This window comes from Balaenoptera acutorostrata, chromosome 16 (assembly GCF_949987535.1).
Source record: "Balaenoptera acutorostrata chromosome 16, mBalAcu1.1, whole genome shotgun sequence".
NCBI classification, from domain to species: Eukaryota; Metazoa; Chordata; class Mammalia; order Artiodactyla; family Balaenopteridae; genus Balaenoptera; species Balaenoptera acutorostrata.
The window spans coordinates 77,226,849-77,244,598 of record NC_080079.1 but is presented as its reverse complement, the minus strand read 5'-3'; the positions used below and the strand labels follow the sequence as shown (position 1 = coordinate 77,244,598).

General features: G+C 34.2%; 1 protein-coding gene across 3 annotated transcripts in view; it reads left to right on the top strand.

The window, feature by feature from the left end:
- ERO1B (endoplasmic reticulum oxidoreductase 1 beta) overlaps positions 1 to 17,220 on the top strand; it is a 68,149-nt gene extending 50,929 nt beyond the window's left edge. For 2 of the 3 annotated variants that reach the window (XM_057531131.1, XM_057531129.1), the window contains 8 exons: positions 762 to 788; positions 4,664 to 4,756; positions 4,869 to 5,115; positions 5,935 to 6,004; positions 8,203 to 8,289; positions 9,296 to 9,429; positions 14,271 to 14,327; positions 15,920 to 17,220. In XM_057531131.1, the coding sequence (XP_057387114.1) occupies positions 762 to 788; positions 4,664 to 4,756; positions 4,869 to 5,115; positions 5,935 to 6,004; positions 8,203 to 8,289; positions 9,296 to 9,429; positions 14,271 to 14,327; positions 15,920 to 15,962 (758 nt within the window). In that variant the 3' untranslated portion in view covers positions 15,963 to 17,220. The remainder of the gene's footprint in view (positions 1 to 761; positions 789 to 4,663; positions 4,757 to 4,868; positions 5,116 to 5,934; positions 6,005 to 8,202; positions 8,290 to 9,295; positions 9,430 to 14,270; positions 14,328 to 15,919) is intronic. The other variant, XM_057531130.1, reaches the window with a different exon arrangement.
- Positions 17,221 to 17,750: the final 530 nt, after the last annotated feature.

Below are 17,750 nucleotides of genomic sequence, written 5' to 3'. Positions count from 1 at the left end.
TAATTTATCCCCTAGACTCCTTGCTCAGCTCACCTATGTGTTGAGTTTTTATCATCATGCTTTGCTTTTCCCAATTCAAATAAAATAAGGATGAGTAAATTAGGAAGTTTGTTAACTGTTTTTATCTTTATTGACTGTCACTTTTGTTTTCACTCAGAACAATATTGGGCTAGAAATAGTTCTTTTAGCGTAGTACACAAGGAAGGCCCCTTCATATTCTGGTCGTTAACTTTTCTGAAGAATTATTTTGAAAATTAGGGAACTTTTTTATTATCTCTTAAAACTTAGTAGTTTTAGATAATTGAGGAAATATACTTAGGTTTATTGCTCAGGAAAAATGGAATTAATTTGATTTTCATATTAATTATAATTCACTTTTTTTCTGAAAGTTTTGAATAATGCTATGGTTATCATCAAAAGCAAATTTAAGATTGTTTCTCCTAATACTTATGGATATTTAAGCCTTCAAGTGAATAAGGTTTACATAATATTTTGACTGGAAGTTTTCTCAAAAATTTTACAAGTCAAAATGTCATTTATAAGAACTTCTTCCCAAAACTACTTCAGTTACCTTTGGACTTTATTTTCTAGAACCATATGCCTGTTTTTCCATTACACGTGAGCAGTGGACATATTCCTTAATCTGTCATGAGAAATATTTTATAGACTAAATTTATTCTTATTTATGAATGACCATTTAAACATTTTAACCCAATTCTGTGTGTGTGTATAATTTTGATTGTTTTTGTTTTGTGTTTTAGGAGAATCGTTCTACACGTGGCTAGAAGGTAAATTTAATGTCTGCATTTTAAATTTATTGGCACCTTGCAAAAAATGAATTGATTTATTTAATATATACTTGTAAGTTTTAGGATTCATTAAATCTTGACAGTGTTTGAAAGAAAATAACATGTGTTAGGTTATTATAGTTTAGGATAAAATTATTTGAAAATTTTGAGGATATTGGTCAGCTAAAAACCAGTGTTATGGACATATACAGGGCAGATGCGGTCATCAGGGTTCCAGAACTGGTTCCCAGTCTTATTTCCATTCTGTATGTAATACTCATCCAAACTACTTTTCTAGTAACCACTATGCAGGTCTGTTTTTTTAAGTAGAGGCATTCTTTTTGGAAGGAAGTACTTTTTTTTATATATGAAATTAAGGGAAGATGAATTTGAATTCAGAATATTTTAAACGTGTCTACACATGTAGTCTAAACTTGTCTAACTAAAGGATAAAGTAATATAGATCCCAATATATCAGATACCTTCGCATTCTTATATTTTCTAGTGTTGAAGTTATGAAACGTTATTAATGGAAAGCTGAAACATTCTAGGATTTTAACAACTTTGGTTAATAACTGGATATATGATGCTTTTTAAAAATTTAGCAAATTGCCATTAATTTATGAAACCAAAAGTTCAAATATATTAATGAAAGATAAGCAAGTTGAATGACACTGGAAAATGGATATTTCATAGCCATAACCTTATAGGAACTCTACTGAGTTAAACTAAGCACTTAATTCCATTTTATCTTTGTTAATCAGTCGTGTTAACTTATGAATGTGATTTCTCTTTATTTTTTAATGAACTTTTTTTGTTTTTGTTTTTGTTTTTGTTTTTTTTTTGGCTGTATTGGGCCTTCGTTGCTACACATGGGCTTTCTCTAGTTGCAGCGAGCAGGGGCTACTCTTTGTTGCGGTGCGCGGGCTTCTCATTGCGGTGGCTTCTCTTGTGGAGCACGGGCTCTAGGCATGCGGGCTTCAGTAGTTGTGCACGCGGGCTCAGTAGTTGTGGCTTGCGGGCTCTAGAGCTCAGGCTCAGTAGTTGTGGCACATGGGCTTAGTTGCTCCGTGACATGTGGGATTTTCCCAGACCAGGGATCGAACCTGTGTCCCCCACATTGGCAGGCAGATTCTTATCTACTGCGCCACCAAGGAAGCCCAATGAACTATTTTTGATGTGCAAATACTGCTAGGAATTATATTGATAAATGGCCAGTGTGGGAAGAGATGATCATCTTTGTTTAATTAGCTTTATTTTAAGAGCACAAATTGTGAAAAGTAGTATTTAGGTTAAAAGAGGTGGTCAGAGACTCTGCATATTGATAATGGAGGATGAGAATGAAATTTATGGGCAGTATCGGATTCTAGGGTATACATCAACCACTCTCCTAGTATCCTATTGATGGGAGTCCCTGAATACTGATAGATGGTCCAGCGAGCACTCCTATTTATAGGCAACTGGCTCAACTTTTCTGAGATTGAGTTTCCTGATCTGGGGCACGAGAGTGGCACTAGCCATACAGCTTACCTACACTGTGAGTGTAGATGATGCCTGTGAAAACTGCTTTGAAAATCACTAAACAATGTACAAATGCCAAATAATAGTGTTACAGTGTATCTAGCCCTTTTGTGAGAGAAAAAGTTATATATTGGTGTCCTGTAATTCAGTTGATGAAAATGAATTTGAATGAAATTAAATCCAAAAGAGGAAGAGGAGAACCACTTTCTAAATTGAATAGTTGGATTTGCCAGGCATTAGGGCTGGCAGCAGACCGCAGGCGGGGAGCACCTCTCCAGCACTTTCTGCTAAGAGTGTTGTGTGTCTTTCTGGTGCATTCACTTGGCTCATCTTTTGTTATTAAGATTTTGCTTGAAGTTACCTAATTTTCACAGTTTACAGGAGTACATATCTACTCCTTCCTTCCCCCTTACCACCCATCCCCTTTTAGGTAAGGGGCTTTGTGGGCTTTGCAAATTAGAATTCCCTCCTAGTTTTCATGTTCTCATTTTTAGGCATATGAATTTTCATGAGCTTTGCTTTGTCTATTTTCCCTTCTCTTGTCTTTAGATATTTTACTGCTTAGAGAAGTAGGTTGGAAGGAAGAGAAAGTGAACTTCAACTCTGATCATTTTGGTGCTTGATAACAGATTTGATTAAAAGTTTTACTAGAGAAGTTAATACCTAATGTTCTATCAAAGTTATTCATATTGTTTATATCCCTTGTTACCATAAACATTCAAATTTGGCCATATACTTTTATGAAGAAGCCACAAAGTAGAACTGAATTTCTACCTTTTGGTCTCTATCCATGATGATGAGAATATTCTAGGAAAAATTCTGAATTAGGGAATGAGATCTCAAAATAATTATTTTTTCCTATTAGAAGCTACTTGCTTCAGAGCCATCTATGGTAGAACATAAAGGGAGAGTAAGTTAAGATCTAAAAGATCCTGAAAGGATGCGAAGTAAGCTACATACATACTCTTAACATTTTAAAAATCCTTCAGCATATAAATGAGATTATTTCTTAGTTTCCACTGTTGAAGCCCATTTTTCCCCATAGAGTAAAAAAGTAAAAAAACCAAAAAGCAAAAAAGACAAAAACAAACTCTGTTGGGTGGTAGGAAAGGGGAAAAGCTAATTGTTCTGCATCTAGTGTGGATTCTTAAAACTTTTTGCATTTTTATTTATTTTTAAATTTTTCTATAAAGAATATTTTCTAGGGGACTTCCCTGGTGGCACAGTGGTTGAGAATCTGCCTGCCAATGCAGGGGACACAGGTTCAAGCCCTGGTCTGGGAAGATCCCACATGCCGCGGAGCAACTAGGCCCGTGAGCCACAATTACTGAGCCTGCGCGTCTGGAGCCTGTGCTCCGCAACAAGAGAGGCCGCGATAGTGAGAGGCCCGCGCACCGCGATGAAGAGTGGCCCCCGCTCGCCGCAACTGGAGAAAGCCCTCGCACAGAAACGAAGACCCAACACAACCAAAAATAAAATAAATAAATTAATTAATTAATTTTTAAAAAAAGAATATTTTCTAAAAATGTTTCTCTTTTTTCACTGTGGTAAAATATACACAGTATAAAATTTACCTTCTTAAGCATTTCAAAATTTATTGAATAGCATTAAGTTCATTCACAATGTGTATTACTCTTATAATAAGAGAAAATATTTTTAAATGGAGGCGGGGGTTGGATAGGATGGCGAAATTATCTTGACCTCTGTTTTGAGCAAAAGCCTGTATGGCTTAAGAAGGCTACATAAAATAAATTTCCATCATATTCCTGAACTCCATCTTGATATGGTTTTTCCAAGTTTTGGCTCCTTACCTGTGGAACATACAGTTAAGTAGAATTAGAGAATTCCAGGGCAAAGGATTAGTAAGACACACTAAAGAATCTGGAGGAAGGAGAGAAATAGAATTCAGTCTCTTCTTCCTCCACTAACAAGTAGGTTGAAATAAAGAACATCTATAGGGAAGGGAAAAGGAGAAACAGCTATTGTTACATCAAAGCAGTGACTTTATATCTGCTTTAGTTTAGCCTGAACACAAAAAATCTGTGCTGTTGCCCTCTGGGTAACATGAGGGCTTTTCCAAGTGCATCCATAGTGTTTGGACCTCCAGTAGCCCAGACATTTATATCTTATTCTGCACTAAGTTATCATACTCAGTTAACTCCATTCTGAAGTCAGAATCTTATTTTATCTTCTAGTGACAGTATCTCAATCTAATTATTTTATATTAGTCCTTGATTTGTTTTTAATGTCTCGAATCTTAACTTTAAAAATAAGCCTGTGTACCTAATCCTCTTGATTCAGTATTTTTGTTATCTAAATGGATGTGATTTCTTTTTCACTATTTTTCTGAATAGGTTTGTGTTTGGAGAAAAGAGTCTTCTATAAGCTTATATCGGGACTTCATGCTAGTATCAATTTACATCTATGTGCAAATTATCTTTTGGAAGGTAATCAGATTTTTTCTATTAGTATAAAAATTGTTGGGGAAAAATACATATTCTCTATAGAGCAAAAATCCTGTTTATTAAGAGTGTGTAATATATTTCTCTTTCTCTTTAGAAACCTGGGGTAAACCTACCTGGGGACCTAATATGAAAGAATTTAAACGCCGCTTCGACCCTGTGGAAACCAAGGGAGAAGGCCCAAGAAGGCTAAAGAATCTGTACTTTTTATATTTAATTGAGCTTCGAGCTTTATCAAAGGTGGCCCCGTACTTTGAGCGCTCAATTGTCGATCTTTACACTGGAAATGTAAAAGAGGATGCCGACACAAAAACCCTTCTACTGAATATCTTTCAAGATACAAAGTAAGAATTGAATTGTCAGTGATCTGAAATTCTCCACTCTGTAGTTGATTGAGGTAGTTCTTGAAATATTGATACAACAAAAACTGACTCCTGAAAGTGAGTTAGGAAAAGGGAGAATTAGAACTGAGAAGGAAAGTGTTCCATAGAATGGCAGCATTTTAAAAGTATTTCTAAAAATGTTGACTGAAAAGCGTCTATAAAGCTTTGTTGCATAAACTTTCACACTTGAGACTAGGCTGTATTTTTAAATATAACTTTAAATTTTATGTACTACCAAAATTTAATGCTACTTTAATGTTCTTTCTACCAATTTTGTATTCTTCCAGTTGCTACTTAAATTCAGATGGTAATATGTGCTAGCATAAGGATAGATTACCTAAGAGGACATTAGCCTTACGTTCTACAATGTAACCTTAAAAAAAAAATCCTGGGTGTATAAAACTGCACTTTACTGATTGTTAAAAATGAGCACAGAGGAGAGTTGGGTTAAGAAGTGTCTAAGGTAAATTATGCATTAAATTTTTAAAAATGTTTTAAAATGTTTAGAGTTTTGTACATTTTTTCACACAAATTGTTTTTAGTTAATTTTTTAGGTTATTTTTGTCACGTAATGTCTTCAAAACATTACGCTCTCATAAATTACAAAGCCCTCTTTATCTTGCTTTACTCTGATTGAATAGTTTAAACTGTTTGCCACCTTCCCACATTACCAAACCTTACACATGAGTAAATTCTGAATTTTAAATATTTGTAGGGATAGAAAATTCTACCAGAGCTTGAATTTTCCATCTGTAGCTTATAATATTTTCATTTCATCAGGTCCTTTCCCATGCACTTTGATGAGAAATCCATGTTTGCAGGTGACAAAAAGGGGGCCAAATCGTTAAAGGTAAAAAGTTCTTGACTGGGGGACTGGGTGGGGAACAGTTTACTGGTTGTGTTTTAATCCTGTTCATCTAAACTTTCTTTCTCAGTTCTCCATCTTGTTGGTCTGATTGGATTTTACTATAAATGATACAAAAAGCTCTTTCTCAATTCCTTTCTCCTTTCTAGTTTGCCCAACTGCTTAGTGAATCCTCAGTCATACCTCTTATGACACCTTTGTAAATGTCTTTTCAAAAGGCATCATTTTGAAAGTTTTCTTTCTTTTCTTTCATTTTCTTATTGCTGTTTTGATGCGTCTTAAAAAAAATCATGCACTGTTAGCCACTTTGAAGGCAGTAAATAGTATATTTTCTAATGTTTATTTTACAAAATGTTACAGTTTTGAAACTATTATGTTTTTGTCCTAATGGACTAACATATAAGGCAAAAATTACCTGTTGACCTGTGATGTCAGAAGGAGACTATATTTTAGGAACATTATGCAACTTCATGTTACAAGCACTTGGTTCTCATTTGCTTACAGTAATTAAGGAATACACTGTACCCTTACAGTGATCATAAAAGTATTTGAAATTGATTGGCAAATAGTCTTCTACCACAGCTCCACAATTTTTTATATGCGATTCTGAAATCCAAAAAGCTCCAAAAACTGGAACATTTTTCTTATGTTTGGTACAAATTAATTTGTTAGCAAAACCTAACCTGAACTGGTGTAAGGATATTTGTAGTGTTTTTTAAAAAATTCTGCTTTGTATGAATATTCTTACATTTTGTTGCAAAAACAATCATGTATTTGATTACAGGGTGTTGCCATACACTCTGGTGGGGTGTTTCATAATATATAGTGTATGTACTACATTACTAAAATCTCAAAACTTCTGAATTCTGAAACACATTTGGCCCCGAGATGTTTTAGATGTGGATATGCTGCAAGAATGAATACATTAGTAAGGGTTCCTTGGTATTTCTGAAATGAAGTAATTTAGCCACAACTATATTTTAGTTTTGGAAGGTTGTTTTGTTTTATGGTTGTTTTAGAGGTATATTAGTATTACAGTATTTAACATAATGCTAATTCATTTTTGTAATGCTTCCTATTTTCTTAGTGTTTATACAAATATTATACTTCTGATCAAGACAACTATAATTACGTATCTTTTTATAGATGAGGAAGGTAAGACTGAGAACAGAGTAAGGTTTCACAGCTAGCTTTCAAGTTATAAAATGCTGGAAGTTTGGTTTCCTATTTTTCAAAGGTGTAGAAAGGAGAATATAAGTCCGTTTTTCCATCTGCTCCAAAGAACATGAATTACATGAGAATGGAGAGCAAAGGAGTTTTTGTGTTCTATTTATGTTGTCTTTCGTTTGGCCAAGGTATTGATTCCTCCAAACGCTTTAAGTTTTCAGGTGACTCACTCCAGCTCTTTGCAATAAACTGTTTACCTCGGTGCAATAAAATGATTTTTATTTTCTATGTTTGCCCTGTGAAAAAGATGAGGGAACTTTCTCTTAGCTAGTTTTGTCCTCAGAGAAGGTGAGACTCACCTTAGAGTCACAGAAACCCATGCACAGATGCCCATCTAACTGTGTGGGAAACTAATACAGCAAAAGTCGAGGATCCAGTAAGCAAGCATCCCTGGAGAAGTTGCCTTAGCAAATGTGGGGGACTGTGAGATCACAGAGCCCTTGTATAGCCCTGTGATCATCGGTGCTGATGGAGTACATGTTATAAACATGGTGTGGTCCTAAGGAGGGAGATGGACACTGATTATTGTTCTAGGACCAGCTTTCTGATTTAGACTCACACAAAGCAATGCATCAAAAATAAATGAAACATAATATAGATGTATTTACCACTGGTTGTACACAGATATCAAATGGAAGCAGCAGTTAAGCTCCTTCAAAGTAAAAACCGTGTATTATTTACTTTGGTGTCCCCTGTAGGGTACGTGTTGGTGCTTTGCGTGGAGTGGCCCCTCAATCAAAAGTTTGTTGAATTAATATGTAGAATGAATTTTATAAACTGCCATTAATGTTAGCTGTTTTATGTGCCATGTTGTGCTATACAAATTCAAATACTTCTCTTCTTCATTGTTGAAAAACACAACTCATTCATAAGCTTCAAAACTTTTATTATAATTCAGACAAATGCAGTTTAATTTTAAATGTCTAATTAGAATGAACGTATTTTCTGCTTGTTAGGAGGAATTCCGGTTACATTTCAAGAATATCTCCCGTATAATGGACTGTGTTGGATGTGACAAATGCAGGTTATGGGGGAAATTACAGGTTTGTGTGTTGTCTTCTGTTTTGAAACTATTACTAACCTTAAGTTTCTCCACTGAGAAGTTGAAAGTTTTTACTAAAATGTCCTCATTGTTCATTGATTTAGAGATCCAAAGTGTGGTTTTTCTGTTTAATTTATAAAAACAATTAATATTAGACTCTCTGTTATATGTGTATGTATTAGGATGTTTTTCCTATTATTGTAGGTTAATGATTTTAGTTTTATTGTATCTGTTTCTGTAGGTACAATCTCAGATTCATTTTTGAAGTTGCTGGTTACAAATAGAGTGTATTGATATTTTATATACCTATATAAAAGGTAAAATATAATTATATAAGAAATTTAATTACAAATTTTGGTCACTGAATTCGTATCAATGATCAAAAGAAGGAGGTCCCCTAGTCACAAAATAGGAAAGTTCTGCCCAGCAGGCCCATTTCCCTAAATATTTCAGTGTAAAAAGGATTGTGTGATAATTTTCTCTTATCTTTTTACAAAGATGATATTAAGTCATAGAAAGTCAAGAGACAGAATTTTTTTAATGGAGGATACAATGAAATCAGATTTTTCTTTTTCTCTGTTGCTAATAATTGAGAAATTATTAAGTGTAGGTATCACTATACCTATAAACTTATACTGATTCTAAGTTTTGAATTGCTATGGGCTATAAAGAATACTTTCAAAGTTACATATTGAACACTGTAATCCTAATGTGATATTGTCTACGTTATAAAAAAAAAAAAGGCATTTAAGTAATTTGGAATAGTAGGATATGTATCCAAAAAGTGTTAAACTATTCAGATTTCCTTAACAGCTTAGATAAATTTATCATATGCATAATCTGTGAGGAAGTAGAAACTGTATTTTACATAGTTGAACATTTTGGTGAAAAGTTCAGTTCATATGAATTTCCTGACTTCTCATCACAGGGACTGAGTATTCCTTTAAACCTTTATAGCAGTTATTATTATATGAATTTAATTGAAAGTTTATCACTATTTTCTTTAGACTCAGGGTTTAGGAACTGCCCTGAAGATATTATTCTCAGAAAAAGAAATCCAAAAGCTTCCAGAGAACAGCCCATCTAAAGGCTTCCAACTCACTCGACAGGAAATAGTTGCTCTTTTAAATGCTTTTGGAAGGTAAGAACTGTTTTCATAGTGAAGACTTTTGATTCCCCTGCTGGTTTCAACAAACTGCAAAGATCATCTTCTTTGCTAAAGTAGTCTGTTTTGTTTTGTTTTGTTGACAAAGAGGGAGCATTATTGTCATATAGCATCGCACCTGCACTCACAAGCCAGTTTCTCTACAGGTTACAGGAAAAAGTAATAGTTTCAAATTGCCAGCATTTCCCAGTTTGCCTTCTCAATTTTGTGGGGAAATATTCTCCTAATAAAATTCTCTTTAGCTGGTTTTAACTTGTTCAAGTACAATAGCAGGAGTAAGGAGAGTTTGGCTCAGAAGGTGAGGAAAGAAAAAGACATTAAACCTTTCAGCTGCTCTGTGTCTTAATCTGAGGAGGCATTTTTCTTTCACTCATTTTTCCCCCATTGTTTTCTGTGTACATACATACAGTTTGCTTTTTGTTTATACCACAGATGGTTTCAAAAATAATTTGAATTTGCCTATAGAGATACATGCAGTACTAACTAAGTGAAGAATACAGAAGAGAAGGAAAAGAATCAGAGAAAATCAGAGAAAACAATACTATACTGCCCTGGGAAAAAAGGCAAAGTCAAATCAAGGAAGAATTAAAAAAATAATAATAAATAAAGAACAAAGTAATACAGAGATTCATATGTTTTCTTAACATGCATTTTTAAGTTAAAAAGAGGCAGTTAAATTAAAAATAAATTAATTGCCCCTTCCCCATCTTAATAGCAAAGATTTCATCTGTTGCTCCCCTGTATTTAAAGATGACCATGTAGGTTGAGATTTCAAACACAAGATAGACATAGGATGTCCACTGGTAATTGGTATTTCATGAAAAATTCAGTACACTCACTTATGAGGCCTGTAGTAAGATAAAATAGGAGAAGCTGAATTAAATTTAAATTATTTGAAATTTAAATGAAACGATTTTAATCAATTTAAACACTTTTAATTGAAGAATAGTTGATGTACAGTGTTATATGTTACAGGTGTACAGTATAGTGATTCACAGTTTTTAAAGGTTATACTCCTTTTATAGTTATTATAAAATGTTGGCTATATCCCCTGTGTTGTACAATGTAATGTATCCTTGTAGCTTATTTTATACATAGTAGTTTGTACCTCTTAACCCCCTACCCCTATGTTGCCTCTCCCCAGTGGTAACCACTAGTTCTCTATATCTGGGAATCTGCTTCTTAAAACGTATTTAAATCTAAATAAAATTAAATTGAGGAAGAAGCAGATGTTAACTTCCTCAAAATTTCTCTGTGTCTCACAAGGAATTATTCACAAATGCAACCCTTCCAGCTCAGTTCTCTAGCTAGAGCCTGCTATTACCTTTTATTGCTCTCTAGAGAGTACTGGACTCAGAATCAGGTCCTAGCGTTCTGGAATCCTGGCCCTGCCATTTACTGGCAGCATGAGCTCAGGTACATCACTCCTTTCTCCCAGCTTGTTTCCTTTCCCTGTATAATGAAGAGGAGTAAAAACCTTTCTCACAGAGTCAACATGAAGATAAAACGAGGTCCTGTGTGACACTTTTAAATCACAAGACACTACCTGAAGTCCATGGCAATGGTGGGCGTGGGGATGGTGATTTACAAACACCATTGGGTGTTTAGTGCCCTAATATTTTCAGTGCTTAAAAAATTGTCTTATTGTTTTTATGGCTAGACTAGATGTGAGAAACCTTTCTTTTCTTAAGGGTAATGACACTCAGGGTGGGATGGTTACACAAACAAGGTACAGCCTAATTTAATCTCTCTTTTCCTCCCCACGGAAAACAAATAGCAGCCATCTGCTTTTAAAATCTCTTTTAAAATATTCATCTTTCTTTCCCCCTAATTATTAAAGTAATTCATGGTCATTATAGAAAATCTGGAAAAACATGTGAAAGTGTAATTTAGAAAATAAATTTAAAAATCGCTCATATCCCTACCACCTAGGACGATTTCAACATTTGGCGTATTTTTAATGTGTATTTTCCCACTACTTATATGTAAAAAATTTACGTACGTGTGTGTGTACATATTTACAGAGTTGAAACCATACATTTTGTATGCTTTCTTATCCTGTTTTACTTGGCATTACATTGTAATCATTTCCCAATATTATTAAAATTTTTTTCATAAGTTATTTTTTTCTTTTTTATTGAGGTATAATTGACATACAGCATTGTATTAGTTTCAGGTGTCCAACATAATGATTCAATATTTGTATATGTTGCAAAATGATCACCACAGTAAGTCTAGGTAACATCCATCACCACACGTAGTTACAGAGTTTTTCTTCTTGTGATGAGAACTTTTGAGATTTACTCTTTTAGCAACTTTTAAATACATAAGCACTATTTTTAATATAGGCCAACATTCTATTACATGGACATAGCACAATTTAGTCATTCTTTTATTTCTTAGTTGAGTTTAACTGTTTCCTTCATATGTGTTCTATACATTTCTTACTTTTTCCTTAAAAAATATTACAGTTGTTCTTAATAATTGTTAGTGAGATCTGTTCATTGTATCTTCCACCTGATTATCAGTCCATTTAAATAGTAAATGATTTTGGCTGCACTAACACACAAAATTATCATGTTACACTTTGGGAGGGTTTGTGCATTCGTTCGTGTTAAGTGAATTGGTAGTTTTCTTGGTCTGACAACCTATATAATACAATTCTGCCTCAATTAGGGCAGCCAGGACAGCATTGCTTCGTCATGTGATGCTAGTGGGCGGAGACATACAGTGAGCGTCGTCTTGGTTCTGGCCAAGGAAGGCTGGGAAATGTGGTTTCTTTATCTTGAATACTCTGCAAATGTCTTTCCTACACTAACAGCCATTTTTTGATAGTTTCAACATTTATATCAAATGGTTTATTTTCCAGGGAACAAATTAATATACCTGTTGGCTATTAAAATATATTTTAGTATCCCTGTAAAAGTACCGGTAAAGCAGTAGGTAAATGCAGGTACGCTCTGTGCCTTCCTGTGTCTGTCTGAGAATAATAATAGGGAATGTGGAAAATCTCTCGTGTAATAAATTGTGAGGTCTGGAATGCATCTTCACAGAGACTCTCGTCCCATATAGTGCTGGCGAGTTTGTACTCCCCGCGTAAAAGGTAACCTACAGTTAGTTTGTATGATAACCTTCAAGTTTTCTGACCCTCTCCCTTTTGTATCTGAGTCAGACTTTGAGCGTACTTTTTTCATTGTTTTTTTCAGCTGCTGCTCTTTACGAAGCTCTCTCTTCTTTAGTTATGGACCTTGGTTTCTACTATATCTTCCTATGTATTTTGATAGGTTTTTTTTAAAACAGGTACTTTGAGGTACAGCATATGATTTTACACATTTATTTTGTTTAATAATCGTATTTTTTCATAATAAGTAAACACTGTTTCGGTCCTCTAATACTCTGAGGATTAGAGTAAGAATTCATTTTCTGTTAATCCTACAACTTGTAAGAATATAAAGAAAATGTTTTTGAGACCATAAAGGACATAGATTTTTTTGAGAGGACATATGGTCTTGGGGTCTGATGATCTGGTTAGAACCCACCTACTCTACTAGCTGAGCAACTCTGGGAAAATTACTTGATTTATTTGAGCCTCAGTTTTCCTAAAATGTAAAATCAGGGTTAATTTTATCTACCTTGTGGAATTTTTTTTTAAACAATTAATGATATTATATCTGTGATGAGCTTAGAACATTGCCTACCATACTTTAAGCTCTCAATATAAGAAAAGCTCTTAAGTTCTTAAAGAAATGAGCTCAGGGGGCTTCCCTGGTGGCGCAGTGGTTGAGAATCTGCCTGCTAATGCAGGGGACACGGGTTCGAGCCCTGGTCTGGGAAGAGCCCACATGCCGCGGAGCAACTAAGCCCGTGAGCCACAATTACTGAGCCTGCGCATCTGGAGCCTGTGCTCCGCAACAAGAGAGGCCGCAATAGTGAGAGGCCCGCGCACCACGATGAAGAGTGGCCCCCACTCGCCACAACTAGAGAAAGCCCTCGCACGGAAACGAAGACCCAACACAGCCATAAATAAATAAATAAATAAAGTGGAACCTTTAAAAAACAAAAACAAAAACCATGAGGCACCATTTAAAAAAAAAAAAAAAGAAAAGAAATGAGCTCAGTACTGCATTCTACATTATCTTAAGCTATAGAAAGAAAAACATTAGATTTCTATTGTATCAACCCTGAATTGTACCTAAGGATAGTTGAGCTTGCAGAATTTTTTTTTTTATGATTTCCATTCTAGAGTTTTACTTCTGGGTCTGGGCTCAGAAGCATTTCATTCATTTATTCACTCAATAATAATTTATTGAACACTATAAATATGGGTGGATGGGGAGGGCACAGGGATTCATCCATAGACAGAATAAATAGAATCTGTATCTTTGTGTTAAAACAAATTAGTGTTTGGGTTAAAACAAATGCATGTTTGGGGAACAACAAGACAGAAGCGGATTTGGAGAGTAGTGTGCAAAATGAATTTATAAGGCCAAATGTAAATGATTTGAGATTCTTTATTGCAATGAATTATCATACCACTGTTCCCATCATTAATCTAGAATCTGTTGATAATACGAAGTAACTGGCTTCCTTTGCCCCTTCTAAACCAAGACTAACAAACTACAGCTCTGCGTTTTGTCAGTCTTTAATAATTCTAGTATACGCATTTAAAAATGGAAGCTTCACTGCCCAGTGTTGTTTACGTCATGTTATTTTCGAGTTTGCTTTCAAATTGTAGCCCATATAACAGCATCAATAATTTGAAATGTGTACACATCATATTAGCTGTGCTAATATGCTTTTTTTTTTCTCTCTTGTAGGCTTTCTACAAGTATAAAAGAGTTACAGAATTTCAAAGTCTTATTACAACACAGTAGGTAATAGAGGCTTTTATATGTCTAATTAGAGACATAAAGTGACTGTGTGAAGGCTTTTTAGTCTTGGACATTTCAGCAGAAGGAGACTAATCTTCAGACTTCAAGAATTCTGAACTCTTAAAGAGAAAATTCAAATGTTCACTTGAATATTTATGCTTCTTAATAGATTATCAATTAGAGATATTTGTAAATGAAATATACTTTTAAAACATGTAAACTGCACTAATTCTGTATTTAATTCCACGTGTTTCCATCTGTTGAATATTCTGCTCTTCCATTTGTTTAGAATTGGCTTTGTGCTTATTCTGTTCTTTATTTCCAGCTGTCAAACTTAAATGACTATGTCTCCATCTGATTAATACTGTTAACTAGTCTGTTATGGAAAAGGAGAGCAAATGTTGCTTAGGGCAGGTATCAGTGACAAAAATTTGTCAATTTTACATTTAAAAAAATGTATTTTTAGCTTTGCCTAGTTCTGTGTGTCACCTTCTGTAATATGGAAGTGTCAGCGTAATCAATGACCCTTTCAATGTATAGTTATAGTAGTTACTTAAGAATCCCCAAGACTTCAGTTTCATTGGCTTTTATTGAAGATTTTAGGTTGTTGTTGTTGTTGTGTTTTGCTTTGGTCTAAAGGACCTGCTTCGGCAAAGGTGAATAAGTAATATCCCCTATGCTACCCAGCCAGATTTCATGTGCCTGCAGTGGGCTGGCTCAAGAGGATTCTTTACTTAGAACCTGTAAATCAGTTTCTATTGATTGTGTGTTTCTTTGCCCCTACTCCAATTTTAGAAATTTTTGTTTAAGAAAACAAACCAAAAAAAATTGCATAAATACTTATTTAACAGTTTCCATCTTATAAAATTTGAATGGAATTATATGGATTTATAACACCAAATGAAAACATTATATACACAAAACTTACTGTTTTGAAGTAAGCATTTTTAAAGGATTTTATTTCACAATACAGTCTATGCAATCCTCTCTCAATCTGATTTTCTTTGGTAGGGTATTTAAGTAGATAAATTAGTTCATACCTTCTCTAAGCTTCCCCTTTCCCCACCTTTTCTTTTTTAGTTCTTTGTATATAAATGGTACTTCATGTGACTTGTACCAACAGATGACTTCATATGTCCTAAACTGTCATTTTCTAAACCTGGGATTTAAATATCCTTAATATTTAAAATGTTGATTATTTTAAAAGGTGTTAGTATATATAATGTGATTAATTTGGAAGGTTGCATCTGTGTAGAAGTAATGCGGGTATCAGTCTTTCATGAAGTAAATAAGTGCTCTTAAACCCATATCTTATCCTGCCAAAGTCTGAACGTGTTCATTGATGATTTTTAGTGGCATATTTTAACTTGTATTTAGTTGGCTTATCCCTCTTTTAAAAATACTTAGCTGTCCCTTGGAGGGCTATGGTTTGAGGGAGTAAGATCTCACTATTTAATTATTTTCTTACCCCATTTCTAACCTTTATAGACCTAGAGTTTTCATGTTGTTGTTGATAGTGGTGGTATTTTTTTTTAAGTTGAATAAAACAGGCTGACTTGGTTGGAGCCTCCTCCACTTTTTCTTTTCATTTTTAGGGATACAAGTATTGTCTGGTGGGAGAGGGGGACCTTCAGGTAAATTTGTCTAAAAAGTGAATATCTAAGTAATCTTGCTGGTAAATTAATAAGAATTATTCTTAGTGTTTTTCAGAGTCTAAGAAAATGTGAATGTTTTGCACTTTGTCTATTATTACTGTAAGTTTAAAAATCTTTTTGGTAGTGTTAGTTCACCGTTCCCTCAGTTAAAGATAAAGGCTATTATTTAAGCTCTATTTCCTGGAGAAAATCTTTGGTCGTTTCCATTTAAAAAGTTCTTTTAAAGGTTTTAACAGATCTTTCACTACCAAGAAAATAAACAAATGAAGTATTCTTAAGCTGAAATCTATTTGATTAACTTTATTTTACCATAAATTAGATTGTGGTGGGCAGCCTACATTTTCGTGTATGTGTGTGCTTTTTAAATGAATGTGTAAGTGATAGGAATCTTTGTTTTGTGAGCCTGGTGATGTTTTATGGTCCTTGTGATACAAACTTTTTTCCAACTCACATACCTTTTTGTTGTCAAGTGATACTAGAGTACCGACTGCATTGTGAAAATGCTTGCCTGGCAATAATACCTCTTGGCATTTTGTCTTTATCTCATCACCTAATTTAAAAGTCCAACACTTGATAATATAACTTGACAGAAATGATTGTACCAGCTGATAAAGTAATGAAAATGCAGAAAAGGAAAATGTTCCTTCCTTCAATGGCATGAGTTTATTTTTTTTTCTTAAGTGGCATCTATGTACGTTAGAAATACTGTATATTAAAACTGGTAAATTTAAAGGTTTCTCTTGTGTTGATTCTTAGATTATGAGGAGGATCAGACAAAATATTAGTAATGGTTTTTACAGTTTTGAAATCCGATAAATCCAACGTTTTATTTTGACATTTTAACATTGTGAATTACTCAGTACTTGTGATCTCTGTACGTATGTGAAACACTGTACCATGTTTTCCAGCTCTATCTAGGCGCCACTGTATATAAGAAGGGACAGCTCTTTTGATCTCTGTCAGCATTGCCTTCATCTGGAAACTTGGGAACAGTTCACAGTAAACCTCTCAGCAGTTTGCACACTGAAGTACCTGCAGAAACCATAGCTATTCACCAAAATACAGACTGGGTGCGTGGAACCATGGAAATTACTTGGTAAAACAAAACAACATAGACACACACCAAATTTATGTGTACTCTATTTTAAGTAACATCTATGGGTGCAGCTTTGATTTTGAACAGAATTCCAAATAATTTGCTGTTGTACCCACCAGATTATAGAAAATGTGAATTAAATGTTTCTGCCATCTTCCTATCTTGTTCTTTTTTTTCTTTAACCCCCTTTCAAATGTTTCCTCTTATGAGATGAAAACTTGGTTATAATTTGTGGCGAAGGGAGAAACTAAGTAGTCTGTGGTTGTTTCTTTTTAAAATCATCATTGCATTCATTGGCAGCCACTGTTGAAGGACTTTGCATGGATTATTTGTCTTCTCAGCAACCCTAGCAGGTAAGTACAATTACTTCTCTGTTTTTAAATACGAAAACTGAGGATAAGAGAGGCTAAGTAACTTATCCATAGTCACAAATTCTAGGCTGTGGGACTAGAATTTGAAACTAGAAAGCCTGGCTCTGTGGAGTCTCGGCTCAGGAGGTGGTGTATTTGTGTTGGTTTATAAATTGGCTAATTACCATTCAACTAAAAACTGGGGACTTCTGGCATCTTTTGATTGGTATTGAGTCATAAAGCTTTTTAAATATATTTTATTTTTTGAAAAGGTAATAACATTCATATGGTTCAAAAACCAAAAAATATACAAAGCTCTACAGTG